The sequence below is a fragment of the Emys orbicularis genome, chromosome 6 (assembly GCF_028017835.1).
Source record: "Emys orbicularis isolate rEmyOrb1 chromosome 6, rEmyOrb1.hap1, whole genome shotgun sequence".
In the NCBI taxonomy this organism is placed as follows: Eukaryota; Metazoa; Chordata; order Testudines; family Emydidae; genus Emys; species Emys orbicularis.
Genome location: NC_088688.1, coordinates 30,424,937 through 30,443,228, shown reverse-complemented (window position 1 = coordinate 30,443,228; position 18,292 = coordinate 30,424,937). Strand labels below are relative to the sequence as shown.

The window sequence follows — 18,292 nt, the reverse complement described above, 5'->3', positions numbered from 1 at the left end:
CTTTTAGTGAAATCTATGCTAAGAGTGGAACTGTTTAACTATTTTATGGGGGTTTTAAATGCAGGGTTAGCAAAGGAAACATGATAATTGAAACAATGTTTGTATATTCTCTTGTAGTGATTTGGAGAGGAATGTTACTAAAGCTTGTTGGTTGGTTGGTTCTGAATATATACTGGATTTTAGCATGATTTGAAGGGATTCATTTTAAATTTGATCTCTTTTTTCTATAACAGGCAGATCACTTTCTTTAATGAAATGATTAAAAGTCTTTGAGCTGAGCCTCTCATTTATTGATTTATTTTATTTCATTTTTGTATTTTAGGCATATTGGAGATAACATCTGTGGAAATTGGAGTTGTGGCTGTTAAATCGATTAACAGCAACTATTATTTAGCCATGAACAAGAAAGGAAAAGTCTATGGCTCTGTAAGTATGTTGCTTTTGTTTTCAAAATGGACTGCAGGAGTCATAACCATAGTTCCCCCCCCACTGACTAGCTCAGTTATCTGTAATTTTCTAGTAATTAGAGCTTCAAGGAGTTCTTCATCAAAATTTCAGGCTCTCATAAACCAGCTCACCATGGTTTGTTCATTAGGCTAAAGTTTGGCAGTGGCTGCTGGCATTCGTCATTGAAATGGCCTGTTCTGGTGTCTGGTCCGGTCAGGTCTTCCACTAAGTAGCAGCCAACACAGCATGAAAACTGCAGACACTTTGGGGAGAATCTAAAAAAAAATAAAAATTTAAAGGTATTTTATTCTTTCATGTCTACAGTACAATCCTGTTTGTCAATAATTTTGGGGGAAGCATCTGAAACCTCATAAACAGGGGTTTCAGATGATGGAGCAGCAGCTGGGAAGGCATTTAAAGGCTGTACATTAGGTTCCCAACTCTAGAGTGCACTGGACAGCATACTGGTCAGCTTTTCAGATTCACCAGCTTTAAAGGGGCAACACTGATTATCGCACAAGAATACAGTAGAGAGGGGGATAATCACATCCTCAGGAACATAATCAAACTTTGGTTAATCAGAGTTGGATAAACCTGTACTTACAAACACATATTCTATCTTTTATAGGTAATATATGAATTATCACCAATCATTTTCACAGATACACGTAATATAACCCCATGAATGGGTGAACTAAACTCTAGTTTACACACATACTACATATATCTATAGTGTACATGTCAGGACCCTGGTCTCAAATTCCAGTTTTGAACCCAGGCCCAGTGGGTCCCCAGGAAGCAGCACTGGGCATCCGACTGCACCAACTCTTTGACTTACTTTGGAATTCAGACTTGGGTAGGCTATCTTCTAGGATTCCTCAGCCGGCTCCCTGAGTGGCCACATGATCTTGACCTGATTGGCTAGTGACCATATATAAACTTGCAGGTAGAGCATGACACTGGTATTTGTTTAGAATGGCCTGCATAATTCACTAATGGGTCTGATGGCCAAATTTATGCCAGTAAATCTTTTTTATCATCTGTGAATTAGGATGAAAATTTGGATCAGAATAGAATTCTGCATCTGGGAAAAAGGAGTCAAATGAGTTATTTTTATTTTTATCAGAAATATTTGCCAGCCTTTTTGATTGGTATTTTACAGCTAGTATGAGCAGGCAAAGGGGCGGGGCTCTTTAATTTGATTTATTTATCGGATTCAGGACTGACCAGACAGAAGGAGAATTAGTGTGGCTTAGAGCTGTTGCTTAAGTTAATGGCCACTTGCCTTTTTTTCTCCATTGAAGCAAATGATGGAATATTAAAGCAAATCCAAGCAGTCTTTAGGTTTCTAAATGTGGTGAATATAAAGAGCTATTTTGGGAAAGAGAGAGTGTATCCCCTGGAGATGTTTTTCCAAGCTTACATAACTCTGCTAATGGACTAATTCTGCGACTCAGAGCATTTTGAAAGTCAAATTGAGTGAGACTGATTCAGTCAACTGTGCGAAGAAAACAAAAGTATGTTTTCTGTACTTTATAACTGAGGCCTGGTCTTCACTAAAAAGTTAGGTTGACCCATCATCCTTACAGCGTTCATGGCTGTGAAGAATCCATATCCTTTGAGCAGTGTAGTAAAGCCTACCTAACCCCTGGTGTAGACAGCGCTAGGTCTACAGAAGAGTTCTTCCATCAACCTAGCTACCACCTCTCGGAAAGATGGATGACTTACACTGATGGAACAACCCTTCCTGTCGGCATAGGTAGTGTGTACATTAAAGTACTGCAGCGATGCAGCTGTAGCCCTTCAAGGGTAGAAAAGGCCTGAGGAGAGGTGAAAGATTAAGCCAGGGTTTGAAAGTTCTTAGTTGTATCTAAGTATAATGAACTCTTGATCGGTTTTTAAAATGGAAATCTACAGGAATAAGTCATGAAGATTTATATGAATTGTATAAAAAGTAGTTGTCATATATTGCCTCTATGTATCTTCAAATGTCTTGGAAACCATGTAATTATTTTAAAGACTCACTTAAACTATCTGCTATATAAATGTTCCTGCTATATATTTGTGGCTGGTTTTTACATTGTAAATGCTCAAAGTATCTAACAACATTCATCAGAAATAAAATGTCTAAAGCATCTCAAAATAATCTTATTTGTACCATAAATAACACTTTATTATTTCAGCATATTCTTTCTTCTTAATTTTAGTCTTGGCATTTGACTAGGTGCCTTAGAATTACCATATGTAGGTAGGTAGGCAGGTTATCAATGTTTACATGTTCCATTGTAGGGTTCTTGTGGGCTTCCCTGTAAATAAGAACTTCCTTTCTGCAGTGTAGGAATTACAGAAATACATACTGCTTTGTGTCTTACTGCACATTTCAATGTGCAGGGTTTCAAATGACCTACTTGCAAAAGACTTCCAATTTGTATTTAAGTGGCTTTATTGAAATGGCTTCCTTTTTTTCAATATGGAAGCTATTTGTTTATTAAAGACATTCTTGTCATCACTCCTGAAAAGCAGATCTGTGTATGGTAAATATTACGGAAACAATTAGCCTCCCATGACAACATACTTGCCTTTTATGTTTTACATCCTCTCCTAGCAAACTGATACCAATTTTCTTGAAAAATGGAAACCATTCATCCTTGGAAGTGTGTATGCAGAATTTGTTAGGTTCACTGTGAACATTCTTACAATATGGATATTGGGCCAGGCACTGAAGTCTTTCAGGTCCTGATCCTTATTTATGGTAAGGCCCTTTATACCATTCTGGCATGTTAAAGGGGCCTCACACCCACTTTAAGATCCATTTACACTGCCAGAGTGATTTGCACCCACTTAACGTCTCCTTTTCAATGCCACAGTGGTATGAATGGACTTTAGTTTAAATGAGCCTTTACAGTTTAAAATTTACAGTTTATAGATTCATTTAACATGTGCTACCAATAACCTGGATCAAGACACTTCAAAGATTGCATTTGCTTAGAAGTGCAACATGGTGAATGAGTCCATGACTGCTACACAGAGAAACCTTATAACTAAGAAACTGATGTAGTATTGCTGCCATGTTCCGTCCCAGAGGTGGCTGCATGTCACTAGTGGGTGAATTATATACTCTTATTACTATATATAATTATTTATTGCCCAATCGGTTACATTTTTATTTTGTAGCATAACTGACATGTTATAATGTGCATGCAGTTAAATATTTCAATAAGCAAACTGTATAATTTTATAATAATCATCTAGATTATGTAGAAAACTTGTAAAGCACTTTGAAATTCTTCAGGATATTATTGTATACGATATTATTTTATCCTCAACACTGTTAAAAAGTCTTTACATTCTGAACTGGCCGGTTCATTTTTCTCTTTTTACAGAAAGAGTTTAACAGCGATTGTAAATTGAAGGAAAGAATAGAAGAAAATGGATACAACACATACGCATCCTTAAATTGGAAGCACAATGGAAGACAAATGTTTGTGGCCTTGAATGGAAGAGGAGCTACAAAGAGAGGACAGAAAACAAGGAGGAAAAACACCTCAGCCCACTTTCTTCCAATGGTAGTAATGTCATAGATGAAGGAACTGTTTTATTGATGCAGTTGAACCAAAGGCTCTTTTGTCAAGTATACTTGGTAATCCTCTTGAAGAGTAAAGGCAAAGAAACAGTGCAGACGTCTGCTTGTTTGAAAAGGGGGGGAAGCCTTTGAAGGTTTTGTGCTCATTGCTGGCACATGAAGGACTTTTAATTAGTTCTGTGTCATATCTTATAATCAAGATACAAGCTGGATCAAATGGGATGGGAACTATTCCCAGTGTGAATAATGTTTTTTTATCTCTGTGATAGAACTTGCAGGACGTGAGACAATCTGTTGAATGATCTTCGGGGAAAGTTATTTATGGAATACTAACTCATATCAAAGACCTTCATTGCTCATTCAAGCCTAATGATCCAATGAACAGTTAAACACGCAAGCATTTACTGGAAGCACTTGGGTCATATGCACAAATAAAGAAATTTCTGGAGTAGCCTCATGGAAGAATGGATAGGATTAAGAAATATAAGCATATTAGAGTTAAACTGTTCTAACAAAATGAATAGTATGGTTTGCCTGTGTATTCTAACTTCATTCCTTTTTATTTCTCTCTAAGTTATTTATTTAATAGGATGTTAAATATCTTTTTTTGGTTTTAAATGATTTCCTCAGTTGCTTCCTTATTTTCCCCCCTTTTTTCAGCTTTTCTCACAGGGGTGATAGAGTAAACTTTCAAAACCTTACTGACTGCCTGAGAACAGGAAACTGACAAGTCACCATTGCAGTGAATATGTCCAATCTGTTTTCTTCTAAACTGTTTTGCACTTAAGCAAAAGGACCTGAAGCAGTGCTCAGATTTATCACACATATTGGATGTGTTTATGTTTGTGAATCCTACCTGCCATCACTCAAGAACAAACTTCAAGAAATACATTGTCAGGAGGGTTTTGTTGCTTGTATGAAATGGATGGAGAGGGCCAAATCTGTACTCAGGTGTATTCGTGTTTGGGATGTGTATGTGTATGTAATTCAGATCCCATTGATTTGTATTTGGGACTAATGTATAGTCTTACTTAGGGGTCTGATCCAAAATTAATTGCAGTTAATGGGAATCTTTTCATTGCCTTTAGTGGTCTTTGAAAAAAATCCCTAAATGTGGCTCATGCCCATTGATTTTAATGAGATTGCATTTAATCTCATTTAATGAGAATGCATTTAAATACAAGCAGAATTATCCTGTGGAGCTGGAAGCACCTGAGAGCAGAATTTGGCTCCCGAAAAGTGAGTCCAAAAAGAGCACAGTCCTGCAGTCCTTATTCAGTTAACCTGCATAATTCAACCAAATTGTCCTCATTAACAGCTTGAAGAGTCGCAGACATATATTGGGATCATTTCCTGAATAAAGACCATAGGATATTCATGATCATGCATTTATCAGAGACTACTTTCAAATGCATATAACATTATGAGAGCCAGCTAAAGAACAGCATCCGTGTCCCTAGTTAGAATATCTTTCATATCCATCACAATAAATGAATGCTCAAAAAACACATCATCAGGCACTTTTTATGAAATGTTACTATTCCCACGGCTTAATTTGAGCAAATGAGTTTAAGCCTATTATGAAGTCTGGTCAACCTAAAAGAATATAAGGTTTGTTTTTTGCTTTACTTATTTCTGTAAATTTAGAGAGCTATGGATAGCTCATCAATATAACCGTATTGAGATTCATTTTGTTAGAGCAGATGAATAGAAAACAGTACATCAGCCAACATGTACCACTGTCTTCACATTGTATTCCATTAAATAAATGCATAAACCTCTCTGCAGTGTCCGTAGTGAGAAAAAAAAGTAGCATAATAATATTTTTTCTAAATACTTTAAGTGATAACTATGAGATTATATTGATGTGCAGTTCTATCTTCAGTATTGTTGGGAAAAAGTTGGTTTTATTTTTATTGTTTGGAAACTGTATTTTGATACAAAGGAGAGTTTTGCTAAATGTGTCTTTTTTTTTTTTTTTTTTTTTAACTAAAGTTTTACCTGTAGAAAGGCTGGTGTTATTGTGATCTTCTATAACTTATTTGAGTCAATGCTTAACCAGCACTTCCAATGTTAATCGTTATTTAAGTATTAGCTGTGTATTAAAAAAAAAAAGAAAAGCAGCAGGAGCAGCTTTCCCATAACATGTAAAACATAGAGACGGTCAGATTGTATTTCCTGTTCCTCAAAAAAAGTTGGCTGTTTTATAACAAAAAAGGGCATTTGAGGCAGAGCATTTTGGCTTGTAGCTAACATTGCATTTCATGGTATTTGGTTTCCAACCTATTTGTTGATGAATGAGATTTTTAAAAAAATCGACCTACAGTAGAATTTCAGATGTTAAAATTAAATTTGTAATTGAGACTGAATAGCAAAACTTGTCATATTAAGAGGGAGGTTTTCTTATTTAAATTTTTAAAGTAATAATTGCATATGACAATGTATAATGGACCACCCACAACAAAAATTAAATGTTTGGTTGAGCACATATAGTATTGGATAACCACTTTAACAACATCTATGGTACAAACTAGGTTCTCATTTCACAGAGCCATTTACATGACTTAGGGGAGTGTATATGTAAACATTCATAATTACAGGATTTCAAAACACTAAAACAGCTTCTAGCAAAACATATCGCTGCTCACAGAGGCCAAGAAAAGAAAATATCACTTTTCTGAAGTGAGAAGAGATGGGGACAGGAGCCATTCTGTGGAACGAATGGTTGGTTCCTGATGGTTAACAAAAATAAAAAATTCTTGAAGGAAAATGATGGCCTGCACTATAGGCATGCTCTGGTATTTACTGTGGTAGAATTGTGCTGCAGACACTCTTCCCAGAGTATTATAGTTCCTTTTATCATAAGAGGGATCTCCTGATCAAGTTAAAGAGGGTGGGTTTTTTGTTTTTGTTTTTTTAAAGGCTGATCAACAATGTACAGTATGTTATATTTAAATAAAAAATAATAAAATGCTGGGAATAGAGAATAAAAATATTGTCCTTGATTGTTTTATTAGCCTTAAATGATACTGCATAATAAAAACAAAAAATGGAAAAGGTCCATGTATACTACAGGATGTGGTTTGGTGCTCCATAGCCGCAAAACAAAACAAAACAAAAATCACTTGAACATTTGTAAGGTTTCTTTAATTTTTTGCATGTGTGAGTCAGCTATCATCACTCTAATAACAACCAAATGCTTTAGATTCTTGCTGTAAGTGTCTAGGTCCACCTAGTTTATACAGTGGAAAAAAGCAATGAATATAAAACAAGCATGTTTGATGAAAGAATGAAGGGCTTTAGGAGAAAGAGCATGAACTCACATTTATAAGTAAATGTTAGATAAAGAAAAATACTCTACATTTTGTAGTCTTCATCCAAGACTCTAAAGCTTTTAAAGTTCAAGTAAGGTTAGTAAGATGCAGTAGTGCAAAAACATTTGTACATGGAAGTAGACTCCAACTTCATGTCAGTTATGTAGGCAAAAGTCTATATTAAATGAATCACAGCAAATTTAGGACCTGTTTCAGAAGTCAATCAGAGGTGAGGGTACCCCATATCTTAAAGTACCAGGTGTCATTATTTAGCTTTCTTAAATTAACTGTCTGGGATTATTCCCCCACTGCTAATTTCTTATTAAATTTTAGAAGGAAAAGAGCAACGCAGAGCACACACACACACACGCATGCACAAACATTTTTCCGCTGGAATTGTAATGTGGTCAAGGAGACTGCTTCATGGAAACCATTTCAAAGCATTTGACAATGACAACATTAAATATATACAAGAAGCTACCTGTTTTGTATCACATTATGGCCAAGAGGTTCAACATGAAAAATTCATTGTTTTTTATTCCAGGAAATTATGGTTTTATATTTGCATATATCCACCCAAGAGATGTTTGAACCTAGTATTTAACATCATGGAAGCTCTTTGGGACTGTCATTTGGGGGTCAGGGACTATCATTTGCTACTTGTTAGTACAGCACTTAGTACATTGGTGCCCAGATCCCTGATTGGGGCTTCTACAGGCTACTATAATATAATTAATAAGAAGGAAATGGGACTGCAGAAGTTCCTCATCAGTATTTTTATGGAAATTGCACATTGCTTTCACATGAGAAATATATTGCATGTGATGAATAAACTGATATGCTGGTGAAATAAAAATGCACAGGTTTGGCCATTTGGTTCAGTGTGAAACTATTAGGATATCAATGTCGCAGTACCTAAAGGAAAGTACATCAGATACCTAAATGTATAGGGTACATGGCATGTATTACCATAGACAACATGTTGCAAGGAAATAGAAGAGCTTGTGTTCATATTAGATCTTAGAATCTAGGATTCTCTTGGGATAAACTAGTACATGAAGAATCAAAACATTCTAAGTTCTTCATTACTGTTGTAAACTGAACATATGAATTTGTGCAACATAGCCCATGACCTCAGCTGCAGACATACTATTTTATGGTCTGAATCATTCTACTTGGTTTTAATGATCTTATATAAATTTTAGATGGCTAATTCACCATTTTACTAATTTCGAAGTCATTTAGCCATCACTTCAGTAGTCCTTTTGCCTGTTGGCAATCTGCACAGAGGGTCTTTCTCTGAAGACAAAATTAATGCCAGCATTACACATTACATGAAGTAGATCCAACATGCTATACATTTGTATGGAAGAGAAACCTTTTAAAAACTATTCAACTTTTATACAAAATGATTTTTTTCAGGAAAGAGGAACATTTCCAGTGCAAGTTGAGCAATCAGTCTGTTAATTTCCACTCAGACTTAATTTATTGCCAATATAGATATTCTCCATCAAATATTTGTAACTTTTAAGTTTAGGAGAAGCCAAAGCTAAACATACAGCTAGTGGCTGGAGAATATCGGCAAGTATCACAAAAATGCTCAAGGATTACCAGGTTACTAACCATGCTCCTCAAACATGGGAGTTGAATGTTTAGTATTCAGATTTATTTTTCACCCCTCCCAAAGATGGTCTGAAGTAAGGCCAAATGAACAACTGTATTTATCAGTAATCACCATAACTAGTATTACATGAAAGGAGGAAGAGGAATAAACTCTGAATGGACTATATATTCTTCCATGAGATCCATGTGGTGGATGTAAGATAAACTGCTGATAAGACAATTTATATCCATGACAATGCAGAAATGCAGATTTTCAAGATACTTCCATACCACAAATTTCCACAGCCTGCACAATGTGCCTAAACTGGCTTTGACCTATCTTCAAAAGGGGATATGGTTTGGCCAAAAAGATATATTTTTATCTCACCACACTACTAACACAGATTCTACTGTCTCATAATGGTGAAAAGCAACGTGAGAAGACCTTCAGGTGGATTAACTGGACTTCAACAGCTTCCAGTGATGTCGAGATACTATGCGGTTAAGTGATCATGCTGTGACGGGTTGGACCACCTTCTGGGATGCCACCAGATATACTGGTATTTCACTGAGCCTCCACTGCTCAATCAGCCTGGGTTTCCTCTCCCTGCTTTGCTGAATTAGGCTCTCTGGTCTCTTGCAGCACACACACATAGGTAGGGCCACACCCCACTGCAAACATAGACTGAAGTCAGCTCTGTGTGAGAGGACTCCCCCAGTGCTCATGAGCACACCTCTTTTTGGGAGCTTAAACCCAAAATAATACTGTCTTGTGCTGTAAAGAAAAATCGGCACAGCACAAGCTCATAAAAATCCACCCTCTTCCTCAATGTGAAGAGAGATGTGCACACTTCTTGCCCCCCAGTTAGAAACTGCATAAACTGGGTTATATTATAAATAAGAAATAAGTTTATTAACTACTGAATTTTCAGTGAATATAAGAGATAGACAGAACAAAGCAGATTATTGAGCAAATAAAACAAAATATGCAAGTAAAGCTCAATATACTTAAGAAACAGGTTACAAAATGTAATTTCTCATCCTAAATGTTATTTTAGGCAGGTTGCAAAGTTTCTGTGGTTCAGAGTTCTAATTATATTTCTTTTCAGACTGGACCCCTGTCTCAGTCTGGACTCCTCCTCCCTCCCCCCTCCCACCTTCCCCTTCAGGTGGCTTTTGTAGTCTTTCTTCTTGGGCAGACAGGCCATGGAGCGGAGGAGTCCCGTTTGCCTTCCTCCCCACCCTTAAATAGGGATTTACATAAGGCAGGAATCCTTTGTTTTCAAAACTTGACACACACACCCCTTTCCTTCCAGTGGAAAGTTACAAGGAGTCCCAGGTAATGTTCAGTATCAGGTGCCAAGACCACCTGACCTATTATGTCACAGTTACATCCCCAGACGGATGCCTCCCAGGAGGGAGAGAGATTCGTATCTTCATGGTCTTGTTGTTCCTTCCTTGTGGCCCATCAAATCTGATGGCCTGTTGTCTGGTGGGTGTCTTCCCAATATACACCCAGTTATAATTGTTACATAGTCCATATTCCTAACTTTAGATACAGAAATGGTACATGCATACCAATTGGATAATCACATTCAGTAAATTATATCCTTTCCAATGATACCTTAGAAGACCCATCTTGCACAAAGTATATCTCAGTTATGTCATATCCATATTATAAGCATATTTCCAAAAAGAATATGGAGTGCAACATCACACATGTATCTATAAAACTATATTGCTTAAATAATGTTAATGTCACAAAATAAGTATTAGCTATTATAAGAGTATCAAGTTGATTAAAATCCTTGGAAGGTATATCCTAAGAGAGTATATAATAGTTTGCCGAGGAAGCATTCCTGCACCTTTATGTTACATACTAAATTAGATGGAAAAGTAATAGGAGTTGCTCACATGAGACCTAAGATGTGTTCTACAACTCACCTCTCAGCATGGAGGTACTTAAAAACAAAGATGAAAAGACCTATCAAAAATCACTGAAATATTCACACCTGCTCTGTGAACTACTAGACCACATTAAAAAGCATTAAACCTAAATTATGGAATAGACCTGCACACTTACTCCTGATGTGACTAACTCTGTGACTAGATATGGGATTGAACCAAAGTCCCAGACCCAAAACACTTTGAACTTTTAGGAGGAAGGGGCAATTAGAACTTGATATGAATTTTACAGCTGACACTTTTCTTTATAATAGGACAAACCAAAACCCCAGCGCTGAACATCTCCAAATTTGGAGCAAAGGCAAAATTCAGATCCAAATCTGGATCTGAATTCTATAGTATTAAGAGGCATGTATATCAGTGAATGGAAAGAAATATGATAAATCCCAAAACATGTTCTCTTTGATCCATCTAGCCACTAGCTTAACAATATCCAGCTAATTTGCACACTGAGCTATTACAAACATATATTTGATGTGTCATATTATTTCCACTTTGCTGACGTGTATGTTACAAACTACAAACTGCTGCAATCTTGCAGCTTTTTTTTAAACCTTATTTCTTAAATAAGCTTTGACAGAGTTCAGAAAAAGTTACATAATTGTTGACCTTTGCATAAAATTTGACTTTTTTTTCAAATTGCAACTGGAATAATACATTCCAGATAATCAAATTAAATGCTGTGACCTTGGTCTTCCCGCACACACATAAATGTGTACAAATATTATTAGCCTCTTGAGAATACTAATCTGCATATGCTCAGTTAGAGGAAAGGATGGAGTAAGAGCAGTGGAATCTTGAAACAAGAACACACACATAAATCTAGCCATTGTGGCTTGTTGAAAGGTTTTGGAAATTCAACATTGCTATAAAAAGTTGTCAAAATTTCAAATTTTGATTAAAAAACCCTGGAAAATTGACAAGTTTTTCTGTGCAGTTTTTAGAGCAGCCAGTGTGGAAATTTCAGTGGCACTGTTCATGAAAATTTTGAATTTATGAGAGGAAAAAATATGAAAATATTTTATAATTTTTTGACCTCTCTACCAAGTGCATTATTCTTCAGCACTACTTTGAAAATGTAGTTTTCAATTTACCTTTACACTAGTCTTTATATTCATAAATTTCTTTTGTGTTGATTGCCTGGTATTTTTATTTTTTTTTCTTTTGTAGATGTAAATATACAAAATATATAAAGGTTGGTCCAGGGTACAAGGCACCAGAATGGGAGTTGAGAGTCCTGTATATTTTTGTCAGCTCTGCCAATGGCACAAGTCATGTGACCTTGGACATCATTTAGGCTACTTTTGAAATTTTGGCCCTGCATTTTTGGTGTTCAAGTTTAGACAATTGTGGCCTGATTTTCAAAGTTGCTGATCACCCACAGCTCTATCGATTCCAGCATGTCTGAACATCAATCATCCATAGACCTCATCCAATGCTCACTGAAGTCAATGGAAACTCTCTTATTGACTTCAATGAGCCTTACTAAAGTCAAGATATATGAGAGGCAGAGGTACCCCAAATTAGTGGCCAGTTTTGAAAATTTGGATCTTAACATCTTGGAACTTCAGTTTCCTCCTATTTGTAAAACAGAGATAGTGTTGCCCACCCTGGCTTAACCAGGAGATCTTCAATTATCTGAAACTCAAAAAAGAGTCCTACAAAAAGTGGAAACTAGGTCAAATTACAAAGGATGAATATAAACAAATAACACAAATATGTAGGGACAAAATTAGAAAGGCCGAGGCACAAAACCAGATTAAACTAGCTAGAAACATAAAGGGTAATAAGAAAACATTGTATAAGTACATTACAAGCAAGAGGAAGACCAAGGACAGGGTAGGCCTGTTACTCAATGAGGGGGAAAAACAATAACAGAAAATGTGAAAGTGGCAGAAGTGCTAAACGACTTTTTTGTTTCAGTTTTCCCCAAAAAGTTTAGTTGCACTTGGATATCTAACATAGTGAATGTCAGTGAAAATGAGGTAGGATCAGATGCAAAAATAGGGAAAGAATAAGTTAAAAATTATTTAGACAAGTTAGATATCGTTTAGTCACCAGGGCCAGATGAAATATATCCTAGAATTCTCAAGGAACTGACTAAAGAGTTATCTGAGCCCTAGCGATTATCTTCGAAAAGTCATGGAAGACAGATGAGATTCCAGAGATCTGGAAAAGTGCAAATATAGTGCCCATCTATAAAAAGGGAAATAAGGACAACCTGGGGAATTACAGACCAGTCAGCTTAACTTCAGTATCCAGAAAGATAATGGAGCAAATAATTAAGCAATCAATTTGCAGACACCTAGAAGTTAATAAGGTGATAAGTAACAGGTAGCATGGATTAGTCAAGAACAAATCATGTCAAGCCAACCTGATAGCTTTCTTTGACAAGGCATCAAGCCTTGTGGAGAGGAGGGAAGTGGTAGATGTGGTATATCTGTGGTATATCTTTAGTAAGGCTTTTGATATGGTCTCATATGACCTTCTCATAAACAACCTAGGGAAATCCAACCCTAGATGGAGCTAGTATAAGTGAATAACTGGGTGTATAACTGGTTAGAAAACCGTTCCCAGAGAGTAGTTATCAGTGGTTCACAGTCATGCTGGAAGGACATATCAAGAGGGGTCCTGCAGGGATCAGGTTTGGGTCCAGTTCTGTTCAATATCTTCATCAGTGATTTAGATAATGGCATAGGGAGTACACTTATGAAGTTTGCAGACGATAGCAAGTTAGAAGGGGTTACAAGTGCTTTGGAGGATAGGATTAAAACTCAAAATGATCTGGACAAACTGGAGAAATGGTCTGAAGTAAATAGGATGAAATTCAATAAGGACAAATACAAAGTACTCCACTGTGGAAAGGTATCTGGGGGTCATAGTGGATCACAAGCTAAATATGAGTCAACAATGTAACATTGTTGCAAAAAAAGCAAACATCATTCTGGGATGCATTAGCAGGAGTTTTGTAAGCAAGACACAAGAAGTAATTCTTCCAACTAGGCCTCAACTGCAGTATTGTATCCAGTTCTGGGTGACACATTTCAGGAAAGATGTGGACAAATTTGAGAAAGTCCAGAGAAGAGCAACAACAGGTCTAGAAAACATGACCTATGAGGGAAAATTGAAAAAAATGGGTTTGTTTAGTCTGGAGAAGAGAAGACTGAGAGAGGACATGATAACAGTTTTCAAGTATTTAAAAGGTTGTTACAAGGAGGAGGGAGAAAAATTGTTCTCAACCTCTGAGGCTAGGACAAGAAGCAATGGGCTTAAATTGCAGCAAGGGTGGTTGAGGTTGTTCCTTAGGAAAAACTTCCTAACTATCAGGGTGGTTAAGCACTGGAATAAATTGCCTAGAGAGACTGTGGAATCTTCATCATTGAAGATTTTTAAGAGCAGGTTAGACAAACACCTGTCAGGGATGATCTAGACAATACTTAGTCCTGCCTGAGTGCAGGGACTGGACTAGAAGACCTCTCGAGATCCCTTCCAGTCCTATGATTCTATGCTTATCCACCTTTAGTAGCACCGTGATTTCTATACTTGAAAAGTACTATGTATTACTATTATTGCATGACACTAGCTACTGGTTGAATATTGTTATCTTAACTTGTACTGAGACAATGCAGACCTGAACAAAGCCCACCCACAGTTAGATCCATAATGGTCTGTCCCACCTGCCAGGCAGAGGAGGATTTGGAATCAACTCTGTAGTCTTGCTGTAGTCAAGTGGTTTGCTAATATTTGAGGGAATCACATGTAAATTTTCCTGATGGAACAATTTAGACCAGAATGGGGAAATAAAAGGGTGTACTGAGATTAATGACAACTCTGAATTTATTTACGACATGCCTTTCCTAGCTTGTGCTTTTTGTTTGGCTGATGGCTGCATCAAGTGGCAGCATGGTGCCACCAACATATAAAAGTCAGCATTATAGTTCCATATAGGATGCTATTGACAAGCAAAACATGGTTTATATGAACCAAAGTCTTTAGAACCCATGGGTTCCAATGGGACTACTCACATGCTTAAAGTTAAACGTGTGCAGAAGTGTTTGCAGGATCAAAGCCTACATTTGGATTGTAATGACAATTATACTGTTGTTACAACCACAAGATTTGCTAGGGGTTATTTAGTATCAGACACCCATGTTACACCTCAGCTTCTCCTTTTAGTGGTTCATGTAAGGCAGACGGAGGGAAGGACATGAGGCTTTTGCTGTTGTGCAAGATCCTGACTGCTTTTCTCAACTGGTAGCCAGTACTGGAATTATGCTGTTCTAAGGAAGTTTTCTTTTGCTAGCGAATGTTCTAGTGACGTTAGAGACCCGCCATCACAACAGCAGAGGTGGCAGCCTCTCCCTCAGGGTCAGTTGATGTAGCTTATTAAAATGTACTGAATAGAGTATTCAGTAAGCATGGACTGAGCGTTCATAAAAGAATCCAGGTGTAGATGTGAAGAGATAGAGAGATGCCTCCATTCACCCTGGGTACAATATCCTCTATCTGGCAAGGATGTGTGAAATTTAATGAATTCATCTAGTTAACTAATTGTTCCTGAAATGCTTTGACATTCTCAGATGAAAGGTGAAGTGTAAAGTACAACGTATAATTATCACTATTTATGATTTATTGCGTGAGAGAGGGTTCAGAGAGTGAAGGGGAATGAAGTAAACTCTTTATTCAGAGCTGAAAACAAACAGCAATTGGCCTTTGAAAGTAGCTATTGACACTTGTCTGTGTGTTTCTTTCCATTACTCTTGCTATATTTTCCCCTGAACTTCTTGTGTGGAAGCTCAAACAGCATTATCTAGCACAGTCCTCTATTATTACATTTGAAATGGAATATATGTTTAGATTACTAACTCCAGGTCCCACTTTTAGTAATGCGGATTAAATTTCACATGTAAAAAGAGCACGCAATGAGATTGGATGCTACAAAGCCTGCAATCATATGTCGCTGAAAAATCTCATGCTATGGAAGGTGGGCCATGAAAGAATTTGTGCTCTTTTTTATTGCCACTGAAACAAAATTTTTCCATGCCTATGCAGTGTGACTCATATTTGCCAGTTTTCTTCAAAACCTGACTCTCTGACATCTGCCACACACAGTATCCCATTGAACCATTCCAGTTCTCAAAGTTTCTGCTATCTAAGGTAAATCTCTCCAGCTCTCCCTGCTGTCCTGACATTTTTCATGCTCCTGAGGCCCATTCATCTTTCTCCATCTTGAGTTCACTTTGTTTGACAAACTAGCACCCTCTTATAGCCAATTGCACAGTCTGCATGGAATTCTTCAAGTACTTCCATGATCATTGCCTTGTTAACCACATTGTTCCTTCTTTCTCCGGCACTGCAGTAATGTGTCTGTTTCTTTCATTACATTCTGTCTTCCTGCTTTCAAATACGTCCACATTAGTCCTCACAATCAGTTCAGAATTGGGCAGCCTGCTCTTCTTTCCTATCTCAGGCTGGAATTTTCAAAGAGTCTTGGGGAATTTCTTTGGTAGCTGAGCCCCTAACTCTCATAGTCTTTCATGAAAATTCCAGCTTTGGCTCTCACTAGTTGCCACAAATATAAAAATGTTGTTTCTGGCATAGCATCTCACCTTTTAAAAGAGCAATCTTCTAGAGAACTGAAGGGACAATATATGTTTCCTTTAAGAAAGGAAAAGCATTATTACCCCTGGACTCATAACCACAGGGCGTATCTATAGGCCCTATATGCCATATACAACAATGAGAGAGAGTAAAGTAATAGCTTTTATAGGACCGTATTCTGTAGGAGAAAGAGAAACGCTTTCAAGATTGTTATTACCTCACCCACCTTGTCCTCTAATATCCCGAGACCAACATGGCTGCAACAACATAGTATACAACATGTATGACCCTTTAATAAACAAAAACAAAATGTCAAGCAAAGTTCAATAAAAGTGACATTTTTTCTCTATCAGCTCTTCAACTCCCAGGAAATAGAACCTGGGACCATCAGTATCAGAAGCTTAGGCCTCTCATTTGAGCTAAAGACGTAAATGTATTAGCTCACACTAATAGCCTCTTATTCTTTATTTGCACCAGACTCTACAGGGGGATATGACACACTAATCCAACATGTTCTAAATCTTTTTGCAAACAATAACATTATTTTTGACCGAAAACATTTATATGAATTCACCAAGTTGAACTTCAGAAGAATTAGGTCCGTTTTCGTAAATCATGAAATGAATTCTTGAAACATGAACCTGGAATGACAATCCTGGAAACTGAAATCTACCCATTAGCCACAGAACATGTAAATTGCAGGTAGCAGCTTTTCTGTACTCTTCCTTGCTCACGTACCTCAGCTGACCTAGAGGTACAAACATTAGGCGTGAGAGGCTAGTTCAGTTTCCAGTCCCATTTAGTCTTGGGCATCTGTTGAGACTGCCAGTCAAGGCTGCTGGTGGTGATTTGGATACCTGTCCATTGGGAACTAGACTGAGACCACCAACTTATTCTATATAAAATACTATACAGTCAATTGTACTAATAAGTTTTAATCAGTACCAACTGGGATCAAATTCAAACCAGGAACCTATAGAGGCAGTGCACCCATATCCTATTACAAATCCCCTAATCCCTCCAGTCCCCAAGAATTCGGTATACAAATTCATGCAGGACAGAAAGGAAACATAAGTGGTTAAAAATTCAGTAACCAAAAGAAGTTGAACCAGCTTAAAACAGAAGACACTGCCTAAGTGCAGATTTTTCAGTACAATACATTCCCTGCTGGGAAACTTCAGTGAACTACATAAGGGAGATGAAATCTGTGTCTGATTCAAGCTACTATTGCACACTGATTGCAGGAAACAAGAATGACCCAGTCAGTTATGACATGGAAAGGTCAATATCCACCTCCTTGTGACATTTAGTAGCTTGCACGAAAAACAACAGATAATTTCCGTGGATAGTTGTTATCTTCTTCAGGAGACCTCAAATGGATAATGTCACAACAAATAAACTTCTCAAGTAACCTACTCCCCCTCAAAAATGTGTTATCCCCTAGTGTCTGATGACTAGTGGATTCAATCCAAGAATCTTTACTCATTTCAACTACTATTACTAACAACATTATGAATTATCCAGTAAATCAGTTTACTCCAATTAAAGCTAGTCTTTGATCTGATGGCAGCTTAATAAGCTCTTGTGCTCATATCTTATTTTTGTTTTGTTCATTTTAAAAGTGAGTGCAATGCTTGATAAGGGTGATAAAGTGACCTTGGATAGTAAAGTCTTCTATTGAGCCACAAAACAGAGACAACACAAGTTTCCCCTATACCACACTGCCAACATGTATCAACCCTGACCTGAAAGACCCACTAACAGAGGAGAAAGGGCAGTT

The 18,292-nt window shown here is 37.1% G+C and overlaps 1 protein-coding gene across 1 annotated transcript in view; it reads left to right on the top strand.

Annotated features, from left to right (window-relative positions):
- FGF10 (fibroblast growth factor 10) overlaps nucleotides 1-4,028 on the top strand; it is an 85,971-nt gene extending 81,943 nt beyond the window's left edge. The window contains exons 2-3 of the mRNA XM_065406786.1: nucleotides 323-426; nucleotides 3,831-4,028. Coding sequence (XP_065262858.1) covers nucleotides 323-426; nucleotides 3,831-4,028 — 302 coding nt within the window. The remainder of the gene's footprint in view (nucleotides 1-322; nucleotides 427-3,830) is intronic.
- The last annotated feature ends 14,264 nt before the right edge of the window (nucleotides 4,029-18,292 follow it).